Below are 26,265 nucleotides of genomic sequence, written 5' to 3' on the forward strand. Positions count from 1 at the left end.
CTGTGTGACTAAACTTAAAAAAGACTAAAAGATTTAGAGATATAAATAGAGGAGGAAAAAAATAGACATAAATATAAATGTTATAGTCAACACAGTATGCCTATCTGTACATTTTACGCTCCCTGATTCGATCCTTGTTTTCCTGTGTGGGTGCATGTTTGATGTAAATTTATTAAGGATGAGTGAATGAAAGTTGTCTCAGTCTATTTAAGTGTAGTTTCATTCACTTTTCATTCAATTTTCCAGCATGGTTGACAAGACTATCATACACTCATTTATCATGAGTAATTGAGGGTTAAGGGCTTGCTCGAGGGCCTAACAATGGTTCTCTTCCACAATCTTCCAGTCCAGAACTATTACTATTCCCCCCACTTGTACATCAAGTGCTATGCAGAAAACGCAATATTTTTACACCTGGCTGTAAGAAATATTCACCACATCGTGGGAACATCTGTGACTCGGAATGTAGGTTGAGGCAGCACTAGGACCCTGTGAAGAATGCCTCGCGCCCGCCTGCCTGCCTGCCTGCATCCCTCTCCACTACACACTGATCTGCAATTACCCTGCGTGTGTGTGTGTGTGTGTGTGTGTGTGTGTGTGTGAGAGAGAGAGAGAGAGAGAGAGAGAGAGGGAGCACATGTTCATGCGTGTGTGAAAGAGGGGATGTGCGAGCGTGAGCATGCGAGTGTGTGTGTGTGTGTGTGTGATTTCTAAACAGAAAGGATTTTGTCGGCGCCTATTTCCATTCTGGCTCAAGCACCAACCTGACCACCTGGACCGCTTGCCTGCTTGGACCTCAGCGGAGGAAGCATCGGAGATCGGCAGAATGGAACGGTGTGTATGTGTGTGTGTGTGTGTGTGTGCGCGCGCGCGTATGGGTGGGTGGTTGGGTGGATGGTTGGATAGGTGGGTGAAGAGGGGGTAGCAGTGAGATGAAAGGACCAGGTGAGGAGAGGTGTCGGGTGCCTCTCTCTCTCTCTCTCTCTCTCTCTCTCTCTTTCTCCTCTCTTTTTGTCGGTTTTTTCACACTCTCATTCTCTCTGTACCTCTGCTTGTGCAACACCAGCATCAGGAGCGTGGAAGGAGGACCTCTCTCTTGGACCTGCACTCCATAGCAACCTCCTGGAGGCTGGGGAGGGGAAGGGGATGTTCCCATCCTGTCTGCTGATCCTCTCACATCATCTCTGCTGACTCTGTTTGCAGCCACATGGGCCGAATCTGCACTCGTCTGAACTCACCTGGTCTCCAGCGTTACTCCTGTGAAGGCAAGGTAGACCAACATTTCTCCGTTTCTCCTGCAACCCACTTTTTTTTCTGTAGGCAACAAGCTTGAATATGAGCTGTATTGTAGGAACTGTGTGAACACACTGACTTTAAGTTGCGTTTGCACAAAAAGGCTCTGAAACAGACTAAAAACTGGAGATCTGAAACAGACTAAAACAGGCAAGGCATTTAGGTACCTGGTGGTACATTCTGGATGGGCAAACGCCATGGTTGTACTATCATTAAATGTCATGAACATTATTTGCCAGGATATTTAATGTGTTTTGTGGCAGGCCTCATAGGATCATGTATATTGAGGACCAAAACAGTATGGCTTGTATAAAAACATTTTTGAAAACCAAGCAGCAGAGCACATCTCTTGGGGAGGGTGGGGTTGGGGTGGGGGCGGCTGGTTAAAGAATAAAGAAAGGGCTAAAGAAGTAAAAAAAAAAAAAAAAAAAAAAAACAGGGTTGGTTTTAGTCATGTGCATTTTAATATTTCTTTCAGCTGGCAGGCAGGAATGCTTTTTGTGGACTGCAGCTTTTAAGTTCAGGAAAACACAAAGCTTTATTTTAAAGAAGTCTGTCCCTTTGCATGTACATTTAGAACATTACATATTTGTATTCTATAAAACCAGCTTTGTTTTCATTTCATTTCCCCTTGTACAACAAATACAGTTTGCTTCGGCAGTCTCCCTAGTGTAAATAATACAGAAATTGTGTTTTGATCTGTATACGGATTAATAACTGTTTGATAGTTTATTCCGAATAAGTAATCAGAGATTTAATCCTAAATGTGTACTGAATAAGAAGAGTGTGATTTTTCAGTCAGTTTTGTAGACTTCGTTTATAGCATTTGCATGAACTCTCCGAACTTCATTTTCTAGGCTGTATTTAAAAGTAATAGTAAAGTCTTTGTGGACACATTTTTTTTATTTAAGCCTAGTTGAAGACATCTTGAAGGGGCCTCTAGATATCCTTATTATATAAACGGCTTGTGATAACAATGGTTTCCATATATTTTTTTTTACTATTATGATATGCTATTAAACGAGGTAGAGGTCAGCTCTGCATGTTTTCCCCCGATGTGTTTTTGTCATACAAGAGCAAACATTTAAATGTGATTTGAATCACCTTTTAGAAATCGGTGTTCTGTGGTTATTCTGAGGTTTCTGTGAAAGTTACTGTGCTGTAAATCTAAATGTAATAGTTTATTGCCCATCTCTTTAAACCTAAAGTGGGTCAAGATGCCATTCTTACTGTGTAGTGCTTTTGCCATTAGCCTATGTTTGAGTTTTTGTTTTGTTTTTTTTAATCGAAGTGTTACTGCGGATTTTGCTTCACTTTCTTAGAAGCAATTGACATGTAATATTTTCCAATGATAAAGAAAAAGAGAAAAAGCAGTATTAACAACATTATGACATTAATATGTTGATCACTTTGATCTGCAAATCAGTTGCCATGCCTACAAAAATAGTCTATCATGATTATCCTTTGTGCTCTTGTTACATTGTTGCTTACAATAAGCAGATTTGTTGCATGAAAAGGGATATTGAAGTGTTTTAATTGTTAATTATTACAGTAGGGTATTGAATGTGGAAATGTGAATAAAAAAAAAACTTTACTTCATTTGCAGTTAAATGTTCAGCTCTGAATCAGCAAGATTTACATGTGCCCTATTCTTATAACCAGACTTCTACAGTTTTGTTGTTGATGTGGGCAAGAATTGCCTACATGAATTTGGCTGACCTAATAGATGACCAATCACAGATCTTTGCACAAAGTCTGTTTACATAAAACGAACTAATTTTAATAAAGCGCTTTAATCATTTTTAAAACTGGAATGCAGTTTTGGTTTAGTGACTATATCTTGTATCGAAGAATCTCATTGTGTTATATTGTTCAAAAATCAGTTTTCGTTTTGGAAACCTATGCATGCAAATACAGACAGTTGATCTGATTGTAGCCTTTGATATTCTTAAACTATTCTGTGGCTCAGTAACTGAGAACCAGACCCAATCCAATGTACCAGGCAAACATGCGTAGCTAAACAGTCTTATTACATGCTCAGTGTTTGTTTTGATTAAAGCAGGACAAAATTTAAAACAAAGAATTTATGATCACATTGCTAATGAGGAACCGTTGTGTATATAGAAAAATGTGCATCTGATTTAACACGAACATTATCTTTTCTTTCAATCTTTAGGCAAAGCACTTCCAATCAGAAGATACTGGACGCTGAGTAAGATGCAGTCTCTGCCAACATGGGGGCAGACCCAATAGAATGTGTGGAAATGAGGTAACCAGGTGTACCAATACAAATCAATGGCATTGTTCAAACTCTAAGCTAAATAGCAAGCCTAAACTTCATCATCATGCCATTAAACTAATAATACCGACTCTGTTAAGCCCTCAACTTGGGCTTGTCCCCAGTCAAGAAGGATGGGTGATAGGCCCATGAATGTAATTTTTGACCAAACTTTTCATCCCATCCTCACATGGATCCTTCTGCCTCCCTTCACATGCCGAGGAACCTCACAAGCCACGGTCAACTCAATAGTGGCTGGGCCAATGGCTCAGGAGTGTCTCTAACCAATGATGGAACTCTCTTCCACATGCTGGCCCTCTGCATCATGGTTTTGATGGACATTCTGGCTGTGGTAGGCAACCTGACAATTATGGCAGTCATTGCCAGGGCACCACGCCTGCACAAGTTCATCTTTGTCTTCCACCTGTGTCTGGTGGACCTCTTAGCTGCTCTAGTGCTAATGCCTCTGGGGATGTTGACAGAGCAGGCGTTCTTTGATGAAACTGTGTGTCAGGCATACCTGTGCTTGAGTGTTGGCCTTATCAGTGCCACCATCCTCACCATCTCAGCCATCAATGTGGAACGGTACTACTACATTGTGCATCCAATGCGCTACGAGGTTAAAATGACCATTGGTTTGGTAGTTTCTGTTCTGGTTGGCATATGGATCAAAGCAACACTAATGGCTGCTCTTCCCTTGCTGGGATGGACGCTGCAGAGAGAAGAGGAGGTACAGTCGAATCTGATTTTGGAACCTCGATGCTGCTCTTTACATTCAATGAACAGGGGGCCCCACCGATTGGTTTTTATGCTCCTCTTTGCACTCATATACTTCCTCTGTCCTGTATTTATCATTCTTGTGGTTTACTGTAACATGTTTAAGGTAGCCAGAGTAGCGGCTATGCAACCAGGTCCCGTGCCTACATGGGTGGAGACTCCACGGCCTCGTTCAGACTCTTTGAGCAGTCGTTCCAGCACAGCAGCAAGTCTCGCAACAACTCGCAACACACCGCAGAGGACATTTGGTGGTGGGAAGGCAGCAGTTGTACTGGTGGCTGTTGGGGGTCAGTTTCTCGGCTGCTGGCTCCCCTATTTTTCTTTTCACCTTTACTCGGCCATTGTCGCCTCTTCTCCTGCCTCACTGGCTCAAATAGAAGATGTGGTCACTTGGATAGGTTACTTCTGCTTCACCTCCAATCCTATTTTCTACGGCTGTCTGAACCGGCAAATTCGTGAGGAATTGGCGAGAAACGTGGCCTGCGTCTTTAAGTGGGGTCGACCACGTGACGAGGAAGAGCAGTTGCCCAGCAGAGAGGCTTCAATCGAAGAGAACTTTCTCCAGTTTCTCCAGGGTACCGGTTGTAACCTTGGGCCCAGGAACTCACAAAGCATCTCCGTCCCACAGAAAGATGATGAGGACACTCTCTCCGTTCATCATAGGCCTTCGGTCGACTTCCATATTCCTGGACAGATCATGGAAGAGACGTCAGAATTCTTAGATCAGCAGCAGCTGAACGATTTCAATATAACAGGCAACTGTTTAAAAACAATGTCTGAGCTGCAGGGTTAATATTTACAAAATATTTATGGAATATATGTCTTTTATTGTTAGAACAATCTGTTGTGCACACTTTTTTGATAACTTACCTGATACTTTGTATTTGGTGATAAGGCTAATGTTTGATTTTAAAGATTTTATTTTATGGAAAGCATTCTGGTAGAACTCAGCTTATATACAACAGTTGCTCTGCGTGGGTTTGAAAATAAATGATCTCATCACTGCAACTAGTTACTAATCCTTTATTTTTACAGTCCACCAATTATGAGAATAAGAAAGGTTGCCTGTTACAGGAACAAGCCATTGCTTAATTAGGCCTGTTACATGGAATAAGTGTAAATTGCACCTCGTGACTATTAAAGGTGGCTTGATGTGTCCTTGTCTGTAAAATTGTAATGCAGGTTTACAGTTTCTACACGCATGTGTAGAAACGTGTATAAACTATGGTGTCCTTCACAGTCCCAGATATTGAGGTTTGTGCAACTATGGCATAAATGCAACATGATCCATAATGTTTTTAATAGAAGAACATTTATGGAGTTCAGGTCTTTGGCTATATAAAGAGAAACACATTTTGTAATTGAAAACAACAACAACAAAGCAATGCTTTAGTAGTCACACTTTTTCTACACCTTGTGACATGTCAAGCACAGTACCTTCAGGGCTTTGAGCATTATAAAGCACCTGATTATTAGAATAGTGGAAGCATCAGATACTGTAACTGGGTCAAATTGGGTTAGCAGGGAACATGGTTCACAAAAAAAAATGTGTTCCAGGATCTTATTTAGCCTTATAAAAACAGGTCTGGAGAAAGTCGTCATTTTGCCTTACTGTCTACTTTTCCTAGTCAGTTTCTCACATCAGAAACAAGTTACAGGTCTTAATGATCAAAGGAGGCCATTTTGTTTAAACATAGCAGTCAGGTACAATATGGTTAGCTGGTTAGCGTCTCACTTTAAGGGGTACTGTGCTAAGAAGAAAAACAGATCACATGAGTATGTGACTTGTGATGTGTATAGCCATCAGCTTTGAAAAAATAAAATCCTGCTGTTAAAGAGTCAGACACTAATGGGCTTAGAAGGTGAGCAGTATTGTAGCTTGGATTTACTGTAGAGGTGGGAAGTCTTCTTTTTGTGAATAGACACTGCCAATGCCAATGTCCTGTTTTTTTTTTTTTGTTTTTAAGGGTAAGCCCATCTCTGATCCATGCAGAACTGTTGAAATGGGAGTTTCAGCTTGTTGTGGCTACAGTACACAATAAAGGCAATACTTACACAAGCTGATTTTTAGTTATTTTGCCCTTCTTTACCAAATTTCTTTCTTCTTTCTTTCTTGATTCTTTCTTAATTTAACTTAAAATGTCTCTGTTATAGCTGTTTTACTACAAAAATGACTTCACATAGCACGTGGAAACATCTTGAATATAGTCACAAGTATCTAATATTTCTTATAATAAGAATACAATAAACCAAATGTTAGACCATTAAACACATTTCATGTGATTTGGACAGATCTGAAGTTTGAAAAGTGTTGTTTTAATGGCATTTTTGTTCTTTTAAAGCATGTATAATTTATTTATTATTAGTATTTTTATTATATACTCAAGAAATGAGTAAGAATGTCCAGAATCGGGTTATTGGTTATCTTTAATGTGGTTTTGTTGTAGATAAATTGGATCATATGCCTGATATTCGCACTTAATCAGATCAGTTTTATTGTAGGGTTTGAGTCTAAAATCTACTGGTGCTTTACACATGAATTATTACAAGGCATGAATTTTTATACTAGGGTTCATGACCCCACAAGAGGTCGATTGATTTCCAAATGGGGGTCATAAGAGAAATGCTCACTTTCACTAATTAATATTATAAATATCAATATGATAATATGTTAAACTGGTGCTGAAAATGACATTTAATATAATGGGGCTATTTTGCTTGTTTCACATTCCAGACATGCAGTCCTACCATAGTTTAACAATAAAACAAATGTAATTTTCTTTTCTCTTGAACTAAACAAAATAGTGTATTAGTTACTTGTGTATTAGACTGCAAGTTTATATATTATTCTAAGCCATTTTTGAGTACTAGCGATAACTGGTTATTCTATTATTGTTTCCTGTTTCCATGTATAGTTTAATTTCAAACCTACCAATGATGCCCGCTGTGCATACCAGTCTTCTAGATATCTAGTAAATATCTCTGAGTGTAAGGTCCAAGGTTTTGAATTGAGATACAGTTCAAAACAACAAAATTAAAATGACAACAAGAAGTTTTAAAAGAGACAATGATTTTTTGTTTAAGGTGCCATCAACTCTATTACAGTAAATCTTTAAGATGTGTACATGATATAAAGCAGTGAGTGTGTGACTAGTATTTAGTATACTAGTATATAGAATTATTTGTGTGTATTCACATTTAAATTCTGTTTATCATATATGCCATATTGGACTGGTATTCAGGGCTGAAAAAAACAATGTTTTGTACACTGTACTGTACAATTAGATAAATCATAGCAAAATAATTTGCCTCTAAAGGTGCTAATTTGGTAATACATCTAGAAATTATCAGGAATTGAAAGCTGAAATGTTTAGGGTATAGCAATAAATAAATAAATAAATAAATATATATATATATATATATATATATATATATATATATATATATATATATATATATATATATATATATATATATACACACCTACATATATGGCTTTTTCAATACTTTTGGACATGACCATACAGGGGCACACATTATATATATTACATATAATGTGTATATATAATATATTATGTTGTATTAGATATATATTATATAATTAAATCCCTTGCAGCTATCTAAATGATAGAAATATACAGTATCCTACAAAAAAGTGAGTACACGCCCCACATTTCAGCAACCATTTCAGTATACCTTCTCAAAGGACAATACTATGGAAATCAAACGTGGATATGTTTTAGAATATCAATATGCAGCTTGTATAACAGTACAGATTTACTGTCCTCTGAAAATAACGTAACATACAGCCATTATTGTCAAAATAGCTGGCAACAAAAGTGAGTACACCCTAAGTGAACGTGTCAAAACTGTGTCCATCCTACATTGTTATGTAGCACTGCCTTAATCCTCCTGAGCATGAAATTCACCAAAGCTGCACAGGTTGTTGCTGGGATCCTCTTCCACTCCTCCGCAATGACATAATTGAGCTGCTGGATATTAGACACATGGCGCCTCTTTATTTTTCACTTGAGGATCACCTTCAGCTTCTTCAGCAAGGCAGTTGTCTTCTTGGTGGTGTGTTTGGGGTCGTTATTATGTTGAAAAACTGACGTCCAACCCAGTTTCTGAAGGGAGGGGATCCTGTTCTGCTTCAGAATGTCACAGTACATGTTGTAATCCATGTTTCCCTCAATGAACCGCAGCTCCCCAGTACCAGCAGCACTCATGCAGCCCCAAAACATGATGCAACCACCACCATGCTTGACTGTAGGCAAGACACTATTTTCTTGGTTCATCTCACCAGGGCATCGCCACACATACTGAACACCATCTGAGCCATGCTTTTGGACAGGTTGTCATCAGCGAACTGTTTGCATGCTTTTTTGTGAGCTAGTTAAAGAAGAGGTTTCCTTTTGGGATTGAAGGCCATACAAACTGACTTGTTGCACTGTGTGGCGTATGAGCATTGACAAGCAGGCCTTCCACTTCTGCAACCTCTAAAGCAATGCTGGCAGCACTTGTGTTCTGTTTTGCACAGCACGAGAACTCAACTTCTTTAATCTACCCTTGCCAGACCTTTCTGAGTGGAAACCGTCTTGGAAAACTTCTGTATGACTCTGGCCACTGTACTGTAACTCAGTTTCAGGGTGTTAATGATCTTCTTATAGCTGAGGTCATGGAGAGCAACCAATCTAATTCTCAAATCCTCAGAGAGTCTTTGCCATGAGGTGCCATGTTGAACATCCAGTGGTCAGAATGAGAGAATTGTACTCGAAGCACCAAATTTTAACTTCTCTTTTACAAGATACACTAATTTGTATGGTCCTGTCAAGCAGACAAAAACATGAACATGATGAATAGTTTATGGTTAAACGATGTACAGCTGTTATCACTTAGGGTATTCTTACTTTAGTTGCCAACTATTTTGAAAATAATGGCTGTATATTGAGTTATTTTCATAGGACATTAAATCTGTACTGCTATACAAGCTGCACATTGACTATAAAATATATCCAGGTTTCAGTTCTATAATCTTGTCCCTCGAGAAGATACACTAAAATGGTTGCTGAAATGTAAGGGGTGTACTTACTGTTGTGAGATACTATATATCTAAATCAATGATTAGGTTACTTGATAGAGTGTTACTTATTTTTGGAACAGCATTACTTCGGTAAAGTAAAGTTCCTAATTAAATGGAGAAAAAATAAATATAACATAATAAATGTTATTAAATAATTTAATAGATTACATATTAAGCTAAAATAAATACCAAATACAAAGAGCAGTGATGTATTGGTTGTTCAAAACAGACTGTACATTAAACCCTTCAAATTCACCGCATATATAAAACGTTTTTAAGTCATTTGAAGTTTTGAGTAAAAGTGCACGATGTGGACTACAGAGGACTTTATACTATAGTAGAATATATACACTTGATGATCGTTATTAACTGCATGTAAATTACTAAAATAAAACACCAGTGTGTGATATGTAATATCTTGTTGCTGGGTCTGTAAAAAGTCAACTGTATACTATTCCAGTATGCCATGCCAGAGTGTCATTGTGGTATTTATAACAATGAAAACTGACCCCTCTTCTTTGTGCCAGGCATTATCACCTGCACCATGGTGTGGATTATCTTCTTATGGCAAGACACAACATCTCATTAGACTGGTAACCTGATGAAATGACTAATCTTTTGCATTTTAAGTGAGTTACGTTACACATACATAGTATGGTACTGACATGCGGATAAAATTATAATATTGCAGGAGTCCCATAGTATAAACCTACAAATAAAAAAAGTTAGGGAAGTTAATGACTGTGGGAAATGTATCACTTCCATTTGGATTTAAAGAGAACAGATGCTATAGTGTGAAACAAAGCCATGAGGTGAAGAATAAAACATTATGAGACATGCTGTTAACGGAAGATAATCCATGATAGTGATCTAGCCAGACATGAAGCAGAGCGGATAATCTTCATATAACACTTTGTCCTGAATTTACACCACGGTGAATTGCCAATTTCGTTTATTAAGAAAATCAAGCCATGCTTTTGAACAGCTTATGTTAAATATAATTGCTAACACTTAATGTAGTGGAATGTCTGTAAGATACTGTGAGTTCCTGTTCCTTTTATCACTTACAGAGAAACTGGAAGAAGTGGTGGTGGGAAACCCATATGGTGGAAAAATGTACTTGTACAAAGTGCTGACAACTGACACTCAATCCATTAATGCTAAATAAGCAGCTCTTAACAGAACACTGTAAAACTGAGTGTACATTGTTAAAAAAAACATGTTTTTATTTCTGATTATTGCTTGGCTATGTGCAGAATCTGCTATACATGTCCCTGTAAATGAGCTGCTGCTATACAAATGTTCTGTCTAATACAGCTATAGCTTTATAGTAAATCTAATTTAAATTACAACCAGAAAAATTATCAGAGCCATACAGTTTGACCAATTAAGTTGAGGAAAGCTCTTTGGTGAGCTTAAGTACAATTCATGTATTCCATACTGTTCCTATTGTTTTGCAGTGTTTGCTACTGTACTTTTTGTTTATCGTACATTTACTGGTAATTCTTTAAAGGTGTCGATGCTTCAGGAGAACTATTATTAAAAACAGGCCAAATAAGTCAAAAAATTTACATTATTATTTTTCGTGTACAATGAATCCGAAATACTTTTATTGTTTAATAATGAATTGATTCAAGCATGCCTTTAATTTACAATGACAATTGAAATGCCTGAAATGTTCATGTACAGAAATTAGTTTTATGTTGTGCTTTGTTATATGTAGACCGTCCTTATAAAATATTTTCTTTTGTGCAATACAGTTACCGAGACCAAACACTGTTTTTATTTTAACAGGTCTTAGCAGTCAACCCCTACGGATGAGATGAGAAGTACAAAAATTAAGGCTAGCATAGGAAAGGGTGTGTGTGTGTGTGTGTGTGGAGGGGGTTTACAAGCACAATGTTTGCAGACCTTCACTTATTATCCACCCACCTTCACCAATACTGCTCCGATTTTATATGCTTTGATGTTTGGGAGGTGAGGAGGTAAGAGGGAGGCCCCTAGTGGTGAAGTTCAAACACTCTGACCTTTCACTTGAGACAAGGGATAAAGGTGTTCTGTGAGCTTTGTGAGTCATTTTTTTTCAGCGTGGTTAAAAACATTCAGACTGTTACGTGTTGCTGGTTTGACAACATCTAGAAGAGGACACGAGAAAACGCTCCGTTTTTCGCAAAAAAAAAAAAAGTTAGGCCACACTTTTAGAGGATAACCTTTACTGGTTATTCAGTTGCTGGCACTATTGCTCTTAATGTCATGATTTCTAATACAATCCCAAATGACGATACTCAAAGAGTTACTTGCTTGCAAATTACTGAAATTAGCAAATATATGAAGTATAAGATATACACAGGAAAATCTAAAAATGCAGCTTGTATATATATATATATATATATATATATATATATATATATATATATACAGTGCCTTTACCATTGTAGTTATTGTTTTTATGCAAATACTTTATTTCCTTTTATTGTGTACTAGCTGTCTGGTTTAATAGCAATCTGCAAGGGTTTTGAGTGTTTCCTTTAGGTGTTTAAGTTCTGATTCACTTGCATTTTCCTCACATAACCACTAGTAAAACTTTTTTCAATATGAGCAGGACCATCATTTTCAGAAATGTAATCCCATTCTCGAGCCTGTACGAGCAGGCCAGACACATGCAGCCTGGACTGAACTGCGCAGGATTTATTTGCAAGTGCGGAGGAACTTGGTGTTTCCATGGTAACTTCCCCACTGCCACATTGCTCTGTAGGCTGAACGTAGTGAGCATTAGCAGCAGACCATTTCTTCAACCATTTATCACACATGACGGAGGAACGCAGTGGCGAACAGGCCGGCATTTGTGTCAGGTCATTCCTATTCCTATTACGGTGAGGAGAAAAAAACACTACATATGAACTATGTTCATGTTCTTCCTATTTTTAGGAAGAATCAAAGTACTCTGACTACATTCATCTCTTGTTTATCTGATTTGTAGTAGCTGAGTAGCCACTAGTAAACAACTGACATTCAGCCGCTCTGACCAAAAATTCAATTTTTATATAAAAGTAGTCTTATGCAGCAATTTCCACTCATACACAACAGAACACAAGCACAAAACACCAACTTTTGCACTTGAGCGCCCATTGTGGAAATACTATAAATATTATATACAGATAAAATAATAAAATAACAGCTTAAATAGCTTCAGGGTCCTTTTTTTTTTTTTTATCAGGAGCATGTCCCTAGGTGTGAATGAGAATGTGTGTGTGTGTGTGTGTGTGTGTGTGTGTGTGTGTGTGTGTGTGTGTGTGTGTGTGTGTTTAATGCACTGGACTACTATCCAGAGTGTATTACATTCTCACACCCAGTGTTTCTGTTAAAGGCTTTGAATCCACTGTGACCCTGAACCAAGATACAGAGGTTAGTAAAGGTGAATAGAAGAATTTCCAAGTTAAGTAAAGTGTTTTATTATAGTAATTCCTTCATATAATGTGTGTGCATTAAACAAAAATAACTTTTTAATGATCATGGTGTGATCATACAGTCAATGAAATATAAAATAACTTCACAAGACAAATATAATTTAGGTGGAAAAGTAGTAGCAGGATTGAAGCACATTTGATGATATGTAATAGTCAACATGTTTTTAACTAACTGAATGTGTTTGTTGTGTATCATTTTCTTCTTTTTTTATGGGTTGAATGGTAAGGAATTTTTCATCCAATAACCGTGTCGAACAGCAGAGACCCACAGGGAAAATGTTTATTAGAAAAAAAAATCAATTTTATGAGCATGTTCGATTTTTGGCTAGTGCATGACCTCTGCTTGAGGTGGCTCAGCGGTTAAGGCAATGGATTAGGGATCAGAAGGTCAGCACTGCCAAGCTGATACTGTTAAGTAAGCCCCTTACCACTCTCTACCTCTTTCTTCAGAGTAAGTTACTTCCATGGCTGTGACCCTGAGTTCTGACACAAGTTGGTATGTATATGGTGTATATGGGAAAGCTGTAGCTCAGTGGTTTAGGCTCTAGATTGCTGATTGGAAGGTTGTGGGGTTCAAGAGTCAGTATCACCAAGCGGCTACTCTAGGGCCCTTGAGCAAAGCCCTTAACCTTTTCTGCTCCAGGGATGCTGTATCATGGCTGACCCTGTGCTTTGACCTCAGCTTCCTAACAAGCTGGGATATGCAAAGAAATAATTACACTGTGTTGTAATGTATCTTTAGTGTATTTGCTCAAAAGCTTTTGCACATTTTTATATTTCCCAGAGCCTGTATATTTATGTTGCTGTAATCACTTAACAGCTTCTGCACATTTTTCATTGCCTTAGCCTTTTATTTATTTGCTGCACATGTATTTACATATACACATTACATGCTGTGCATATATTTACATTATTTATCTGCACTTATCACTACACTTACACTGTATTTCGTTACTGTGTACCTGTACTATCCAATGACAATGAAGCTCATTCTATCTATCTATCTATCTATCTATCTATCTATCTATCTATCTATCTATCTATCTATCTATCTATCTATCTATCAACAGACTGTCTGTTTGTCTGTCTGTCTGCTAGTCATCTATCTATCTATCTATCTATCTATCTATCTATCTATCTATCTATCTATCTATCTATCTATCTATCTATCTATCTATCTACAGACTATGTCTGTCTGTCTGTCTGTCTGTCTATCCATCCATCCATCCATCCATCCATCCAGACAGACTATATCTGTCTGTCTGGGTGGCCATCCATCCATCTATCTATCTATCTATCTATCTATCTATCTACAGACTATGTCTGTTTGTCTGTCTGTCTGCTAGTCATCTATCTATCTATCTATCTATCTATCTATCTATCTATCTATCTATCTATTTATCTATCTACAGACTATGTCTGTCTGTCTGTCTGTCTATCCATCCATCCATCCATCCATCCATCCAGACAGACTATATCTGTCTGTCTGGGTGGCCATCCATCCATCCATCCATCCATCCATCCATCTATCATCTATCTATCTATCTATCTATCTATCTATCTATCTATCTATCTATCTATCTATCTACAGACTATGTCTGTCTGTCAGTCTGTCAGTCTGTCAGTCTATCTATCTATCTATGATGAAAATGCAATTTACTAATGCATATATATTCTTCGTAGTTCTCGTGTATTCCACCACTAAAGAAAATCAAAGAATGTCTGTGTACTGGCGGCTCTAAATTGCCTGTATGAAGAGTTCTATCAGGATACATTCCCTTCTTCCCACAGCTCTGACCACCAGGATCCAATTGTCACTCCAAAAGTTAATGAATGAATCCCTCCAGCAGAGGGAGCAAATGCCCCAAATGCACCTCGCATGAAATCCTGTAACTGTTCTCATCACGTCACTGTTTCGGCTCCCAAGCTGCCATCAAGTGCACACATTCAGACAAGTTTCTTTTTTTATTTAAACGAGCGACAATTCCTCTGTTTATAAAATGAAACAATTTGAAACAAACAAAACACTTTTCTTCAAATCCTCACGAAAAGCAAAGGCGCTTGGGTTCAGTCTGAACTACATTTCCCAGCATTTGTACAGAACCCCCCCTCTCTCTCCTGCAGAGCTGCATTCTTCCCCATTCACCACGGCTCAGGACTGAGCGCGCGCTCCAGATTTTTTCCACCAAGTTTGAAGAATTTCGTACTTATTGCTTGATTTTCTTTTTAAAGAATACTTTTTAAGGATATCTTCATCTTGTTTCAGTCTATGTGTGTATATATATTGAACGATTTTTAAGTAGAGTACAGTGTGTAACCAAGTGGTCACTTTTAAATCAAAGAACCATCAACTCAGCAGCTTTCTTTCTTTCTCCGAGTAGAACATCTGCAGTTTGGTCAGGAAGCTTGCTCGCGCCTATTGTTTTTTTATACACGCTTTTACGGACCACTTGGTTTAAAAAAAACCGTTTGAACGGGGGGTTTATTGCGCCGGATGCCAATTCGTTTGGTTCCCATGTGAGAATTCGGTAACGCCAACCAACCAGCCAACCAACGCCTTTCACCGTGTGGTGTGAACCCGCACACCAGCAGCCAGATCGCTAGAGCTCAGTGCGGCCATCACTTTCTTTCGCTCTCTAGTCGTGTCGGTTTGTTTGTTGTCTAACACAAACGCTGTCGAAGTGAAGATGGGTTGCACCCTCAGCGCGGAGGATAAAGCAGCGATCGAGAGGAGCAAGATCATCGACAGGAACCTGCGGGAAGACGGCGAGAAAGCGTCCAGAGAAGTCAAACTGCTCCTGCTGGGTAAGCGGGTGCGTTTGGGCACAGTGAACGCACCATTACTCTTCATTTTTTTTACTCTACAAATACATACACACACACGCATGTACACGCGTACACGCCCTTTCTTGTCTTGTGCCTTTTAAAAAGATGAAATCGTCGATTTGGATCAGAATAAAGCCGGTTCATTGCATTTGCATGAGTACTGTTGGAGAAAAAGCTTCTCTTTAGGGTTTTCGGTTTTCCAAACACGTACATGCAAATAACAGTTACCCACTGGAGTGCATTGAACGCTGCATTGCTCTATTGGTATATGTGAAGGCAATGGAATGTGGCTGCAAGAAAAGAAAGATCAAATGTGTTCTGGTTTGTTATTAGTGGTATATTGTTTCCCAGGGTGTTGATTACAATGTAAAGTGAGCCGATTTGCAGGCGACTAGTGACTGGGAGACATCTATTGAGAGTTGTTTTAAAGGGATTTAGAGGACTGTGATGGTGATCAGAATCAGAATCAGGTTTATTGGCCAAGTGTGTTGACACACACAAGGAATTTGGTTCCAGCTGTTAGTGACTCTCAAAGTACAGACAAAAATATAAAGTATACATTCAGCTTGGACTATACAAGACAATACAGACTATGTGAGACAATATAGACAGTATGAGTATTAAATAGGGATACAGATTATATGACAGATCAGTTATGTACTGTAGAGTGCATGGTAGTGCAAATGACCGTATTGTGCATCAGTTATGATAAAGAGTTTACTATAGAACTTTGTACAATATATAGCAGCCATAGTGTGTAGTGTGTGTGATCAGTCAGTGCCAGTCTGTGATTTTGACCAGTATGGGTTACAAATGTCTGGTTCCTTCAATCAAAACTTTGTGCTTCAATCATTTTCTTTTCCTTCAGTGAACATGAAACGGAGCACATTTCTCTATAATCCACTTTTTTTTTTACACAGATTGTTTATGTAAGTTTTGTGTGGGGGGAATAAAACATTACAAAAGTGTATTAATAGACGTCAGCAACATTATACAAAAAGAATACCTCCATGCATGTTTACACTGGCATGGGAACTGGTTTTGTTACCCAAATAATCTTTTCCAAAGATGTCTCAGCTGGCTAAAGCCAACATGACTCCTAAAAAAGGTAAATCCCTTGCCAAGTGTGAAAACAACACGAGGGTTAATGGCGATTTAATGGACATGTTGGACTTGTGCAAGACTTCCACCTGTAACGATTTTGTAAATTGCGCCGCGTGTAAATAAGGGGAATGCAGTGATAAAATGGCGTTCACGTCGATGTGGGGAGAACCAAACATTCTATTAAGACTAATGAGGAAACCGAATGTCATTAAAATGTAACTAAATTCATAACGAGTCCACTTTATATTAATTCGTATTAAAACGGAGCCTATTTCTCTTTATGAAGTGCAATAATCATTTCTAATGCTTCGTTTTTTCCAGAAGATTTATCCAAAATGCCAACTGTACATCTGCTGGCTTCAACCAAAAAAAGAATTGAGTGATAGAACCTGGTAGTTTCCTTTTTTTTTTTTTTGCGGGTGTGTATTATGTGTAATGTTCACAAACGAATGACACATGGATGAAAGTAGCTTGCTAAGCCCCAAATGACAACAAACGGCTATTTTGTAGGTTGCCCTCTATCACAGGCCTTCATTTGGAAAACCACAAAGTGGTGTTTGGGTTTAGTTTGGCTGAGTGTGAGGAAAGAAAGGAGGATGAAGCCCTTGTCTTAAATCAAGGACAAAAAGCAATGACAACATCCAGAGTTCATTATGTGCATTTTAAGTTGAACTATGTACAGGATATATCAAATTATGTGGTTCTTCCCTCAAACTGTTACCACAAATTTGGACGCACACAATTGTATAGGATGAGTTTGGATGTAAAGTCAATTTTTCCTTCCCCTGGATTAGGAGTCTCAAACACACTCAGTGCACCAAGCAAGCTCCATGAAGATATGCTTTACATGGAAAAATCTTGAGTGGCCTGCTATAGAGCTCTGACCTGAACCCTACTAAACACATTTGAGTTGAAATGGTGAGTGTCCCAAGGCCTCCTCGGCCTACAACAGTACCTGACTTTAGTAACGCCCTTGTGGCAGTTTTACGGTCAGATGTCTGTGAGACATAAGCCAGATGTTCATAATTACAGTATGTCTGTATAGTGTATGCGATACATGCAGCACAACGGCTGTGATGTGTAAAGCGGTACTTGTGGTATCTAAAATAAAAGGATGTTTTAGGGAACCTGCGGCACTTTCTAAACTCCACAGAACATTTTGGAGGATTATTACTTTTATGTAATTGATTCATGTTTAATGAATCACATTTAGATCGTGTCGATTAAAATGTTAATTTCAGTTTCGACTAATAGACACATGAGAAACGTATTCGCTTGTAGACTTGGTAAGAAGGCGCTCGAGTGTACTGCCAGAGTCGGAAGTAATTTCGCTGACTAAACTGTGGTATCTAATGTAACATTATAACATCTGGTCAGCCAGTTGGCTAGTTGTGTGTGTGTTTTTATATGGCTTAAGCAAAATCAAAGAATATACAATTTGCCATAGAGAGGACGTGTGTGTGTGTAGCCATGGTCCTTATTTGTGGCAAAAGAAAATTTCAGCTTTGACGTGCTCTTTTTTTGCATTATATGTTAATACTTAGCGTTCATCATAAGATTTATAATAAATACAGTGTTTTTCTCATCATGTCTATCTGTGAGGTGACTGCATCTAGAGCAGTGGTCCCCAACCTTTTTTGCGCCACGGACCGGTTTCATGTCGGACAATATTTTTACGGACCAGCCTTAAATGTGTGGCAGATAAATAAACAAAATAAAATGATATGGCAGTGTAAAAACTGATATTTTCTAAATATAATAATAAACGTGAATCCACTTTGTTGTTTTTTGTTCATTTTGCTTGCTTGGGAGTTTAAATTTAGCTGTAATGTATCATGTGTTAGTGGCCGGAGCAGCCCCTTTAAGAAGGTAGCAGATGTGGGTAAGACGTGTGACAGAGGCGAGCATCTTCACATGCATCAAGAGTGAGTCATAGACAGATGTGGCAGAGAGAAGCCGGTATTTTTCCAAAATGAAACATCGTTCAGAATCAGATAATAAATAAAAATGTTAATAATATAAGTTATGTATTCTTTTTGTGCGGCCCGGTACCAATCGACCCATGGACCGTTGCGGGGCTGAGGCCCGGGGGTTGGGGACCACTGATCTAGAGCGCAGCTTTGTGGTGTACTATCTTTGCTCAGTTTTGGCATTGTTTTTATACACATGCATGTTTCTGATTCTAAAAAGTTTTCCTGTCATCCATGCAAGCGCATAAATGTAGTACAGCTCATTCTTGGGTCAGTCAGCTTCTTGGCTAAGAGGGGCCACGTTCTTATTACATCATCAACGTGTTTATTGCAAACACATTTTCAAAACGAAACGGGAAGTTTATTTTTAGTCGTTGAAGGAACGAACTACTACAAAAAACAAAAAGATGGACATTAAATCTTATTTATTCACCAATATCCCAGCGTTATAGCCTTTGGGTAACACACAAAGTCAGAGTGTGACAAGAACCGTAAGCTGTTGTCTTCTCTGCTGTGCGAATTATAATTTAGTTTTGAACGCGTTATCTGGGCTGCTTTTCTTTCCACACAGAATGCAATGTGACGGAAACAAGAGGTCCAAAGAGTTCAGATTTCTGGAGCGTGCCCTTTAACACTTTCTTAAAATTCCACCGCTCCAAAATCCCACCTGGTCTGAAAACAGTATATTGCAGGCTTTTTTTGTTTTGTTTTCCAAATCTTTGTGCTCTTGTCTAAACTGTGCAGCTTACTGGAGCATGGAAGTGCGCTCAGTTTATACTTTGAATGCATGAAGTAGGGTGAGCTATTCAATGAGCCTGATTTCACACAGGCTGTTTAGCCCAGTATGCAGTGCATAAAATAAAGGCCCCCCCCCAAAAGAACAAACATTTATCCTGGGAAATGGAGGCTTAGCTGGAACGAGATCAGTTCTGTCACGGTTGAAGAGAGGGGTTTGGATTTTGGGAGGCATCCCAATAGTACATGAATTCTTTATTTAGCTCTGGTGTGGTGTTTGAACACTGTTAACACTTGCTAATCTCTAATGACAACAACACCGAGATGCGAGTCAAAGTAGCAGATGTTTGGACAAATTCGAATGAATATTTTAACTACTTTTTTTTTTTTTTACTTTTTAGTTGACCATTTTGCTCTTTTGTGATTTCCTGACCACTATACACAATACCAGACTGGAATTAATCCACTGTCTTCAGTTCATGTGGCAACTACAATCCATTCGTATACGAATACATCCAGGAAAAAAAATATCAGGAAACTCCCAATAGCTTCATGTAGTCCAGCAGAATTTCTTCATTTCTTCTTTTCCACATTGCTGTTATTACTAGGTGTGCATGCTCGGGCAAAGTCTCAGCAAGACAGTATATAAGGTCAAACTAGAAAGTTTAGTTTCTTTCGTATAATACGTTTGCACATGTATTGAACAATACAGATTTTGCACCTAAAGCACCGACTTATTTGAAGACGCTCCAGATGAATGAATTTTGACATTTGTGTAATTACATAAATAAATGCAGATCTATAACCAAGAAATGTGTACACGAGTATACCAGATTCTTACTGATCAATATAATCACAAGCTAGTCTTTATTCTTAAGTGTTTATACTTTCTAAATGATTAAAAGGTGTTTTTAGACAGTTGTTCTGGCTGTACGGCAAATTGCCTGTTTGCATAAACAGATTCATTCGTATTCAACAGCTAATACTCAGGTATTTGTTTTGTAGATCCTCCAAAAAATTCATTCTATTAGTCAGATGCTATTGGATAGTGTTCAAAAAGTTTCTCAGAAGGATTACAAGCTGTTAACGAGATATTATATTATTAACTTCATAAGAGAGAATAAACAAGGCCATATGACAAAATTGTACAAATATTTTACATTTTGCGCAACAGGCAGCAGCGTTCGATGTAGTAAAGTTCTCTCAGTTTGTGTTTTCAGCAATTTTAGTGATAAAAGCATGTCTTTTAAGTGCCTGTGTATGTCTCCTGCTGGTAGTAAAAAATAAGAGGAGGAAAGCCACCAGTTTGGAGCAGAAAATAAAAATTATAAATCGACACATCGGGAAAAGACACAGTCATAGCACCATTTTTGACCTACGATGGGCTTTGCAACGTATCTCCATCAAAAGTAGACGACTACATGTATAATATATAAACATATTTTGTAAAAAAAAAAAAAAAAAAGGTATTTTCTTACATATCATGCACCTGTGCATATTTTTTTTTTATTTATTCACTGCTAACTACTAAAAGCATAATACGGTATACAGTGTAGCTACATATATTTGCAGCTAAAGATGTTTTTTGGTAATAAACACTAATCCTGTAAAAAAAAATATATTTCTTAATTTCTTTTTGAATTGAATGATTTAAAAGTAGAGTTTATATACTTTGATAGGCCATGTTATTATTTCACTGTCTTATAGGGTGTAAAATAAATAAGTCAAAGTGACACTGATGTGCATGTGGGTACAGTACTGTATATGTTGTGACACCGATCTACCCGAAGCCAATTGTTTTATTTCTCTAAAAAAGCATCGTCTTTTATCTTTGATTTTAAAGGTACGGATCCTCATGTTTTGGTGCGGTGTTGTCATTATCGCCTTGTTTTGTCTAATGCACTTGATAAACAGACCTTGTCAAGAGACTTAACACCTGCATTAAACAAAAAAAATGCAATAACTGCCTCATACTGCTTCTCCTCAGAAGACTTTTTTTTCTTTCTTTTAATATCAGTAATGTGATTAGTGTCTACCGCCGTGGCTGATGGGAGGTTATTGCACATTTCAGGGATGCAGGTTTAAAGGCCGTGCTAGGCTGCACCTTATACCGTTGCACTGTAATAAGCCTCGGTGAATCAAACAGAGCTGAAATCCTCAGCTGATCTTTTTAATAGCAGGGATCAGAACCACAATACAAATGCCACCACTGCTCAGCATGTAATTACAGAAGCTATGCAGCTATTCACACGCCCATGCAAATCGTTTACAGATGTTTTTAGAAACTGATGTGCAATGACCACCAGGCTCATTTACAGTAAAGGACTACTGATGCCTTCCAGGTGTGTTCTGAGCCGGATTTATCCACCCTTCAATAGAAATCGCTTAAAGATAGTGGCAGCATTAAAGACTTATCTATACGTATATTATTTTTTCAAACGTTAAAAGGTCATTCTTTACACATGTGGGTCACTAAATAAGCTTATTATTATTATTTATTTAATGATGCTATATATTCAAATGTTTAATGCAGGAGCTGAGAGCTGAACACCTCCAACATCAGTTCTCCAATAACATTTGCATGCTTTCCTGAGATGTACAGTATTAGGATCTGATATTGCGGTTCTTTTGTCCGAAAACTTGGTAAAAGGGTCCCCTGAAACTCATGGGGTTTACGTTCTATGACGCAAAATTCCCAAAAAAGCCCCTATGGTACCTTTAGTGAAATCATCTAGACATTATTTCACTGTAATACAATAATGTGTTTTAAAGTTGATTAATGAAATTTGTTAGTGAAAACAGAGTTTACAATATTATTCCTAACGTTCCTGAACATTCAGTCCCGCTGATGATTCCTGCAAATTTGAATATAATCCGCAACTTGCTGTTAGTTATGTTCCAAATGAAAACCCGCGGATTATCGTGGTTGACTGTACCTGGTTATTCCTGTTATTGAGATTTAAAAAGGATAATTCACGCACCTCTTATATAGCAGATACCGGCGTGATTTGAATTTAACGTTTTTATTTTCCCCACAGAATTTGATCTCCTGATGTGTTTTTTCAAATTGTGTTATCTGACATAACGCAGACATTGTACATGGCAGTGAGATGCAAATAATGCATTTACCACAATAGAGGATGTTTCTCAAACAGTATTGCCCACTTATAACAGAGGATCATGACGATGCTTACCTAGTTCTAGTAGTTTTATATCGGGACGTCATGCTTTTTTTTCACCCCCAGTTAATAGTTACATTTAGTTTTGGGGAACCTCCATTTTCATTCACGTCATAGCAGCTAGTAGTAGTTCCCTCATTTGCTCTTTTCTCTATTCCTGTGCATTTAATAAGAACATTTAAAACCGCAGCTTGCTGGCGTCTCTGTAATGAGTATTCTGTCGTGTTAGAAAATGTACTGATGGTTAAACATAATTTTTATTCTGTTTATGATTTGTCCATTTGAATTAGCTGTTATACAACTGTGTATTAGAACAAGTTACTATTAGAACAAATTAATAGAATTTATTACGGTTCTGTTCAATTGTGGTACAGTTAGGGGGAAGAAATGCAAAACATAAAATTGTATTCATTTTTTTATAAAATGCCTGCTTGGTTAAATTATATATAAAATGAGAATAACTTTTAGAGAGAAAATGAGTAGCATTTGAAGAGAGAGTGAGAGTAATTGTTTGGAACTGTATTGTTAGTGAGCCTCGTCTCTGCTTGGTGTCTCTCTCCTGTTTATTGACGTCGCTGGACTGAAAGGTCCTGGCATTGCTGGCACAATCATATATCAGCCATCGCCTGCCATAGTTTCTAAGCATTGGCTGGAAAAAACCCATATCGGTCGACCTCTACACATGTACCGAACTGAAAACCCTGTACCGAAAGATTCTGGTTCGAATACATGTACAGTGAAACCCCTTAAAATGTATACAATGGTCTGTCTGAATGCTTAATCCCGATTGGCTGTAAGTTGCGAGTTAAATTTGTTGATGGGCAGTTCCAGTTCGTTTTTATCACCATTTTGAATGCATGTGCTGCCTTTAAACAGCTGTAACCATAGTTACATACAGTTGCAAGCAATGAAAGACAAGTGATGCTGGGATTCACACACATCTTTCTCTCTTTTCATCTCTTCTCTCTCACTCTCTTTCTTTCTCTAATAACTGTTTTTTTTACACTGTTAATAAAATTCAATTTTTTATTAAAATAAAATTAATTCCATCACATTACTATGTATTTCTATATGATTTAGAGCAGGCTACATTCTGGATCTGAATACCTGCATATAAAATAACGAATGAAAATTAAAGTTTTTCCACTCCGACTCACGTAAACCATATCTTCACGGTGCTTGTTTTGTGGACAGGGGCTTTGTGATGCTAAAACAGGTTTGGCTGTCAAGGGAAGGGTTGTGGTAACAGTTTGGCAAAGAACCACATGTAGCTGGAAAGGTCAGGCGTCCCAATACTTTTATACATATAGTGTAGGTATGCACACAAATACAGTGCTCTACATCTCAATCCTGTGGAGTGTCTATGTAGTTTGTTAAATTTTTTTTCTGGCACGTGATGCCCTGATGTGGTTCGTTTCCATGACTTGGGGCAAAAATGTAGGCAAAATGCCTTATATTTGGGGTTGAGCTAAATCCAATTCCACAATGAAGTAGTGATGGAAAACGTCTGAAGTGTAATAAACCAGTCATTGCGGTTTCAGTTCAGTAAAACTCAAATTTTCCCGAGTGTAGAAACCACATTGTCTCGGGTATTTCCCTACGAGTCTTATTTTCCAGCTGGTTTGGATTTTCGCAGCAAACGTTGGCTTTATTGGGGGGGGGTGTCAATTATCTAACGCATCTTGATTTCTATATTCTGCATTTATAATTATGATGTACAGATCTCAATGAAATGCGAGAGTGTGGTATTGCAAGTGTTCAATATATTTGACGAGTCTGTTTTCCCCGTCACATTTACTGTGTGTGAAGCATAAACTTAATTTAAATCCATCACACTATGAACTTAAATCATAATTTATAAAGACGCTTTGTGCAACCTGAAATTTAATGAAATAGTATTTTGTGGGATGGATGGATAGAAAGCATGAAGCACGAGATTACCCGTAGTCACTTTGTCATGTGCTAGGCAGATCCACGGTGGAAATATGGATTGTAGGGGGGGCTTTGACTTTATATCACAGCTGTATAATAAACATGAACCTACAGTCTTTCATTGATGCCCAACATAAGAATTTCACTTCAAGACTACATCATCTGATACCAGAACGTATATATGAAATGTAAATAAATGATGTCCTGTTCTAAAGCATTCCTACTGAGAGCTGTTACCACGGGCACAAAAACACATTTGAGCAAATGTTAGTGAGTTCATAAAAAAAAAAACCAAATGTAAATATAATTAACCACATAACCCAATATTAAACTAATTGTGGTCACTGTATAATCCGTCATGATTTTGCATAGTGACAAATGACTAATGACGACAGTCTCCAGTGTTTTGGGGTAAAAACATTACAGATAAGTGATATGTGGCCTTGTTTAAGTACATATACAGATTTAGTTAATTTAATTGTATGTAGAGTGGAAATTTGTCTCGTTTAAAGAACCTCCTCGAAAGTAAAACTGAAATTGACAGTGTACGGGATGAGAAGAAGCCAATGTAATAATCAAAGCTTTTTGTTCAACTTTTTCTGTATAAGTACCATAAAGCTTTCTCTGTTCGTACCCACAATTACACTCGCTACCATAACAATTGAGCTATATTTGACTCTGATTACTATACCATGTAGTCGTACTATAAGACAAAAAAACAGATTCCTGTAAACCATTACTAACACATGCTTACTCACATAAAAGAGGTTTAATGGCCGAATGAGATGTGAAATAACCGCTGCATTTTTAACAAATATAATCGATATTCTTCCGAAAACTGAGACGATTATAAATATTTCCACATTAAATGTTTGTAAATGTGGATTGCTTTTTTTCCCCCTTCCTGAAAATCTATACTGTAAAGATAATTAGCCGAATATTCTCACACTGGAGGTGAGATCAATCTGAATGTAAACAGTAATGTAAAAATGATGTACTTTTTTGTGTGAATAAGTTTAGATGTGTGTGTGTGTGTGTATATAGATAGATAGCGAGAGAGAGAGAGGAGAGAGCTGTTATGTTGTGGTTGCCATGCTGCTGATGTGAACAGCTTTTTATTTATTTATTGCTGATGTGCTGTTAAATATGAACTCCCTGCCAATTTGTGATGCAGGGGACATGATTCGAAAGAAGTTCTTCTTGGGAACAATTCACAGTATGCAGCACACAACGTTTAACCAGATGATCAGCTTGTTTGGGAACGAAGGGACTCTGAAAAAGGAAGCATCATAGACCTATTGTACTATACGGTGATGGAATATCGGTGCTTTGCGGTTTTTTTTTTTGTCTAGTGGTTGTAGAGCTCTTATGAAGAATGATGGCATCATAAACTCAGCTAAGAGCAATGTTTCAAAACAGTACATGATTTATTTATATTCTATTTAGCGTTTGGAGTCAGACATGATTATTGTTTAGTAACCTATTGTTTGAGCAACAACAAAAGGATGTGTATGGTTGTTACATAACTGAGACATGATGTCAGCAGAAAAAGGCATGAGCAGCAGCTGACAATATATTTTCCCACTTTCCATATTTTCACCTTATGTGATCTGATTTGCCC

At 37.7% G+C, this 26,265-nt stretch overlaps 2 protein-coding genes across 3 annotated transcripts in view; both read left to right on the plus strand.

Moving 5' to 3' along the window:
- The first annotated feature begins 530 nt into the window (after positions 1-530).
- gpr61 (G protein-coupled receptor 61) lies at positions 531-6,407 on the plus strand. 2 transcript variants are annotated; one of them, XR_006928243.1, is made up of 4 exons: positions 534-834; positions 1,067-1,270; positions 3,470-3,562; positions 6,316-6,407. XR_006928243.1 is itself a non-coding variant. In XM_046870424.1 (3 exons), exon 3 carries the CDS (start codon positions 3,762-3,764, stop codon positions 5,139-5,141), a length of 1,380 nt encoding a protein of 459 aa, XP_046726380.1. In that variant the 5' UTR covers positions 531-834; positions 1,067-1,270; positions 3,470-3,761; the 3' UTR covers positions 5,142-5,356. The 2 variants fall into 2 exon arrangements, 1 of the variants encoding a protein (XP_046726380.1); XM_046870424.1 differs by lacking the exon at positions 6,316-6,407 and having other exon boundaries at positions 531-834; positions 3,470-5,356.
- Positions 6,408-15,030: 8,623 nt separating this feature from the next.
- gnai3 (guanine nucleotide binding protein (G protein), alpha inhibiting activity polypeptide 3) overlaps positions 15,031-26,265 on the plus strand; it is a 26,079-nt gene continuing 14,844 nt past the window's right edge. Inside the window, exon 1 of the mRNA XM_046870516.1 lies at positions 15,031-15,703. Within this exon, the coding sequence (XP_046726472.1) occupies positions 15,586-15,703 (118 nt within the window). The 5' untranslated portion in view covers positions 15,031-15,585. The remainder of the gene's footprint in view (positions 15,704-26,265) is intronic.

The sequence above is a fragment of the Silurus meridionalis genome, chromosome 17 (assembly GCF_014805685.1).
Source record: "Silurus meridionalis isolate SWU-2019-XX chromosome 17, ASM1480568v1, whole genome shotgun sequence".
In the NCBI taxonomy this organism is placed as follows: Eukaryota; Metazoa; Chordata; class Actinopteri; order Siluriformes; family Siluridae; genus Silurus; species Silurus meridionalis.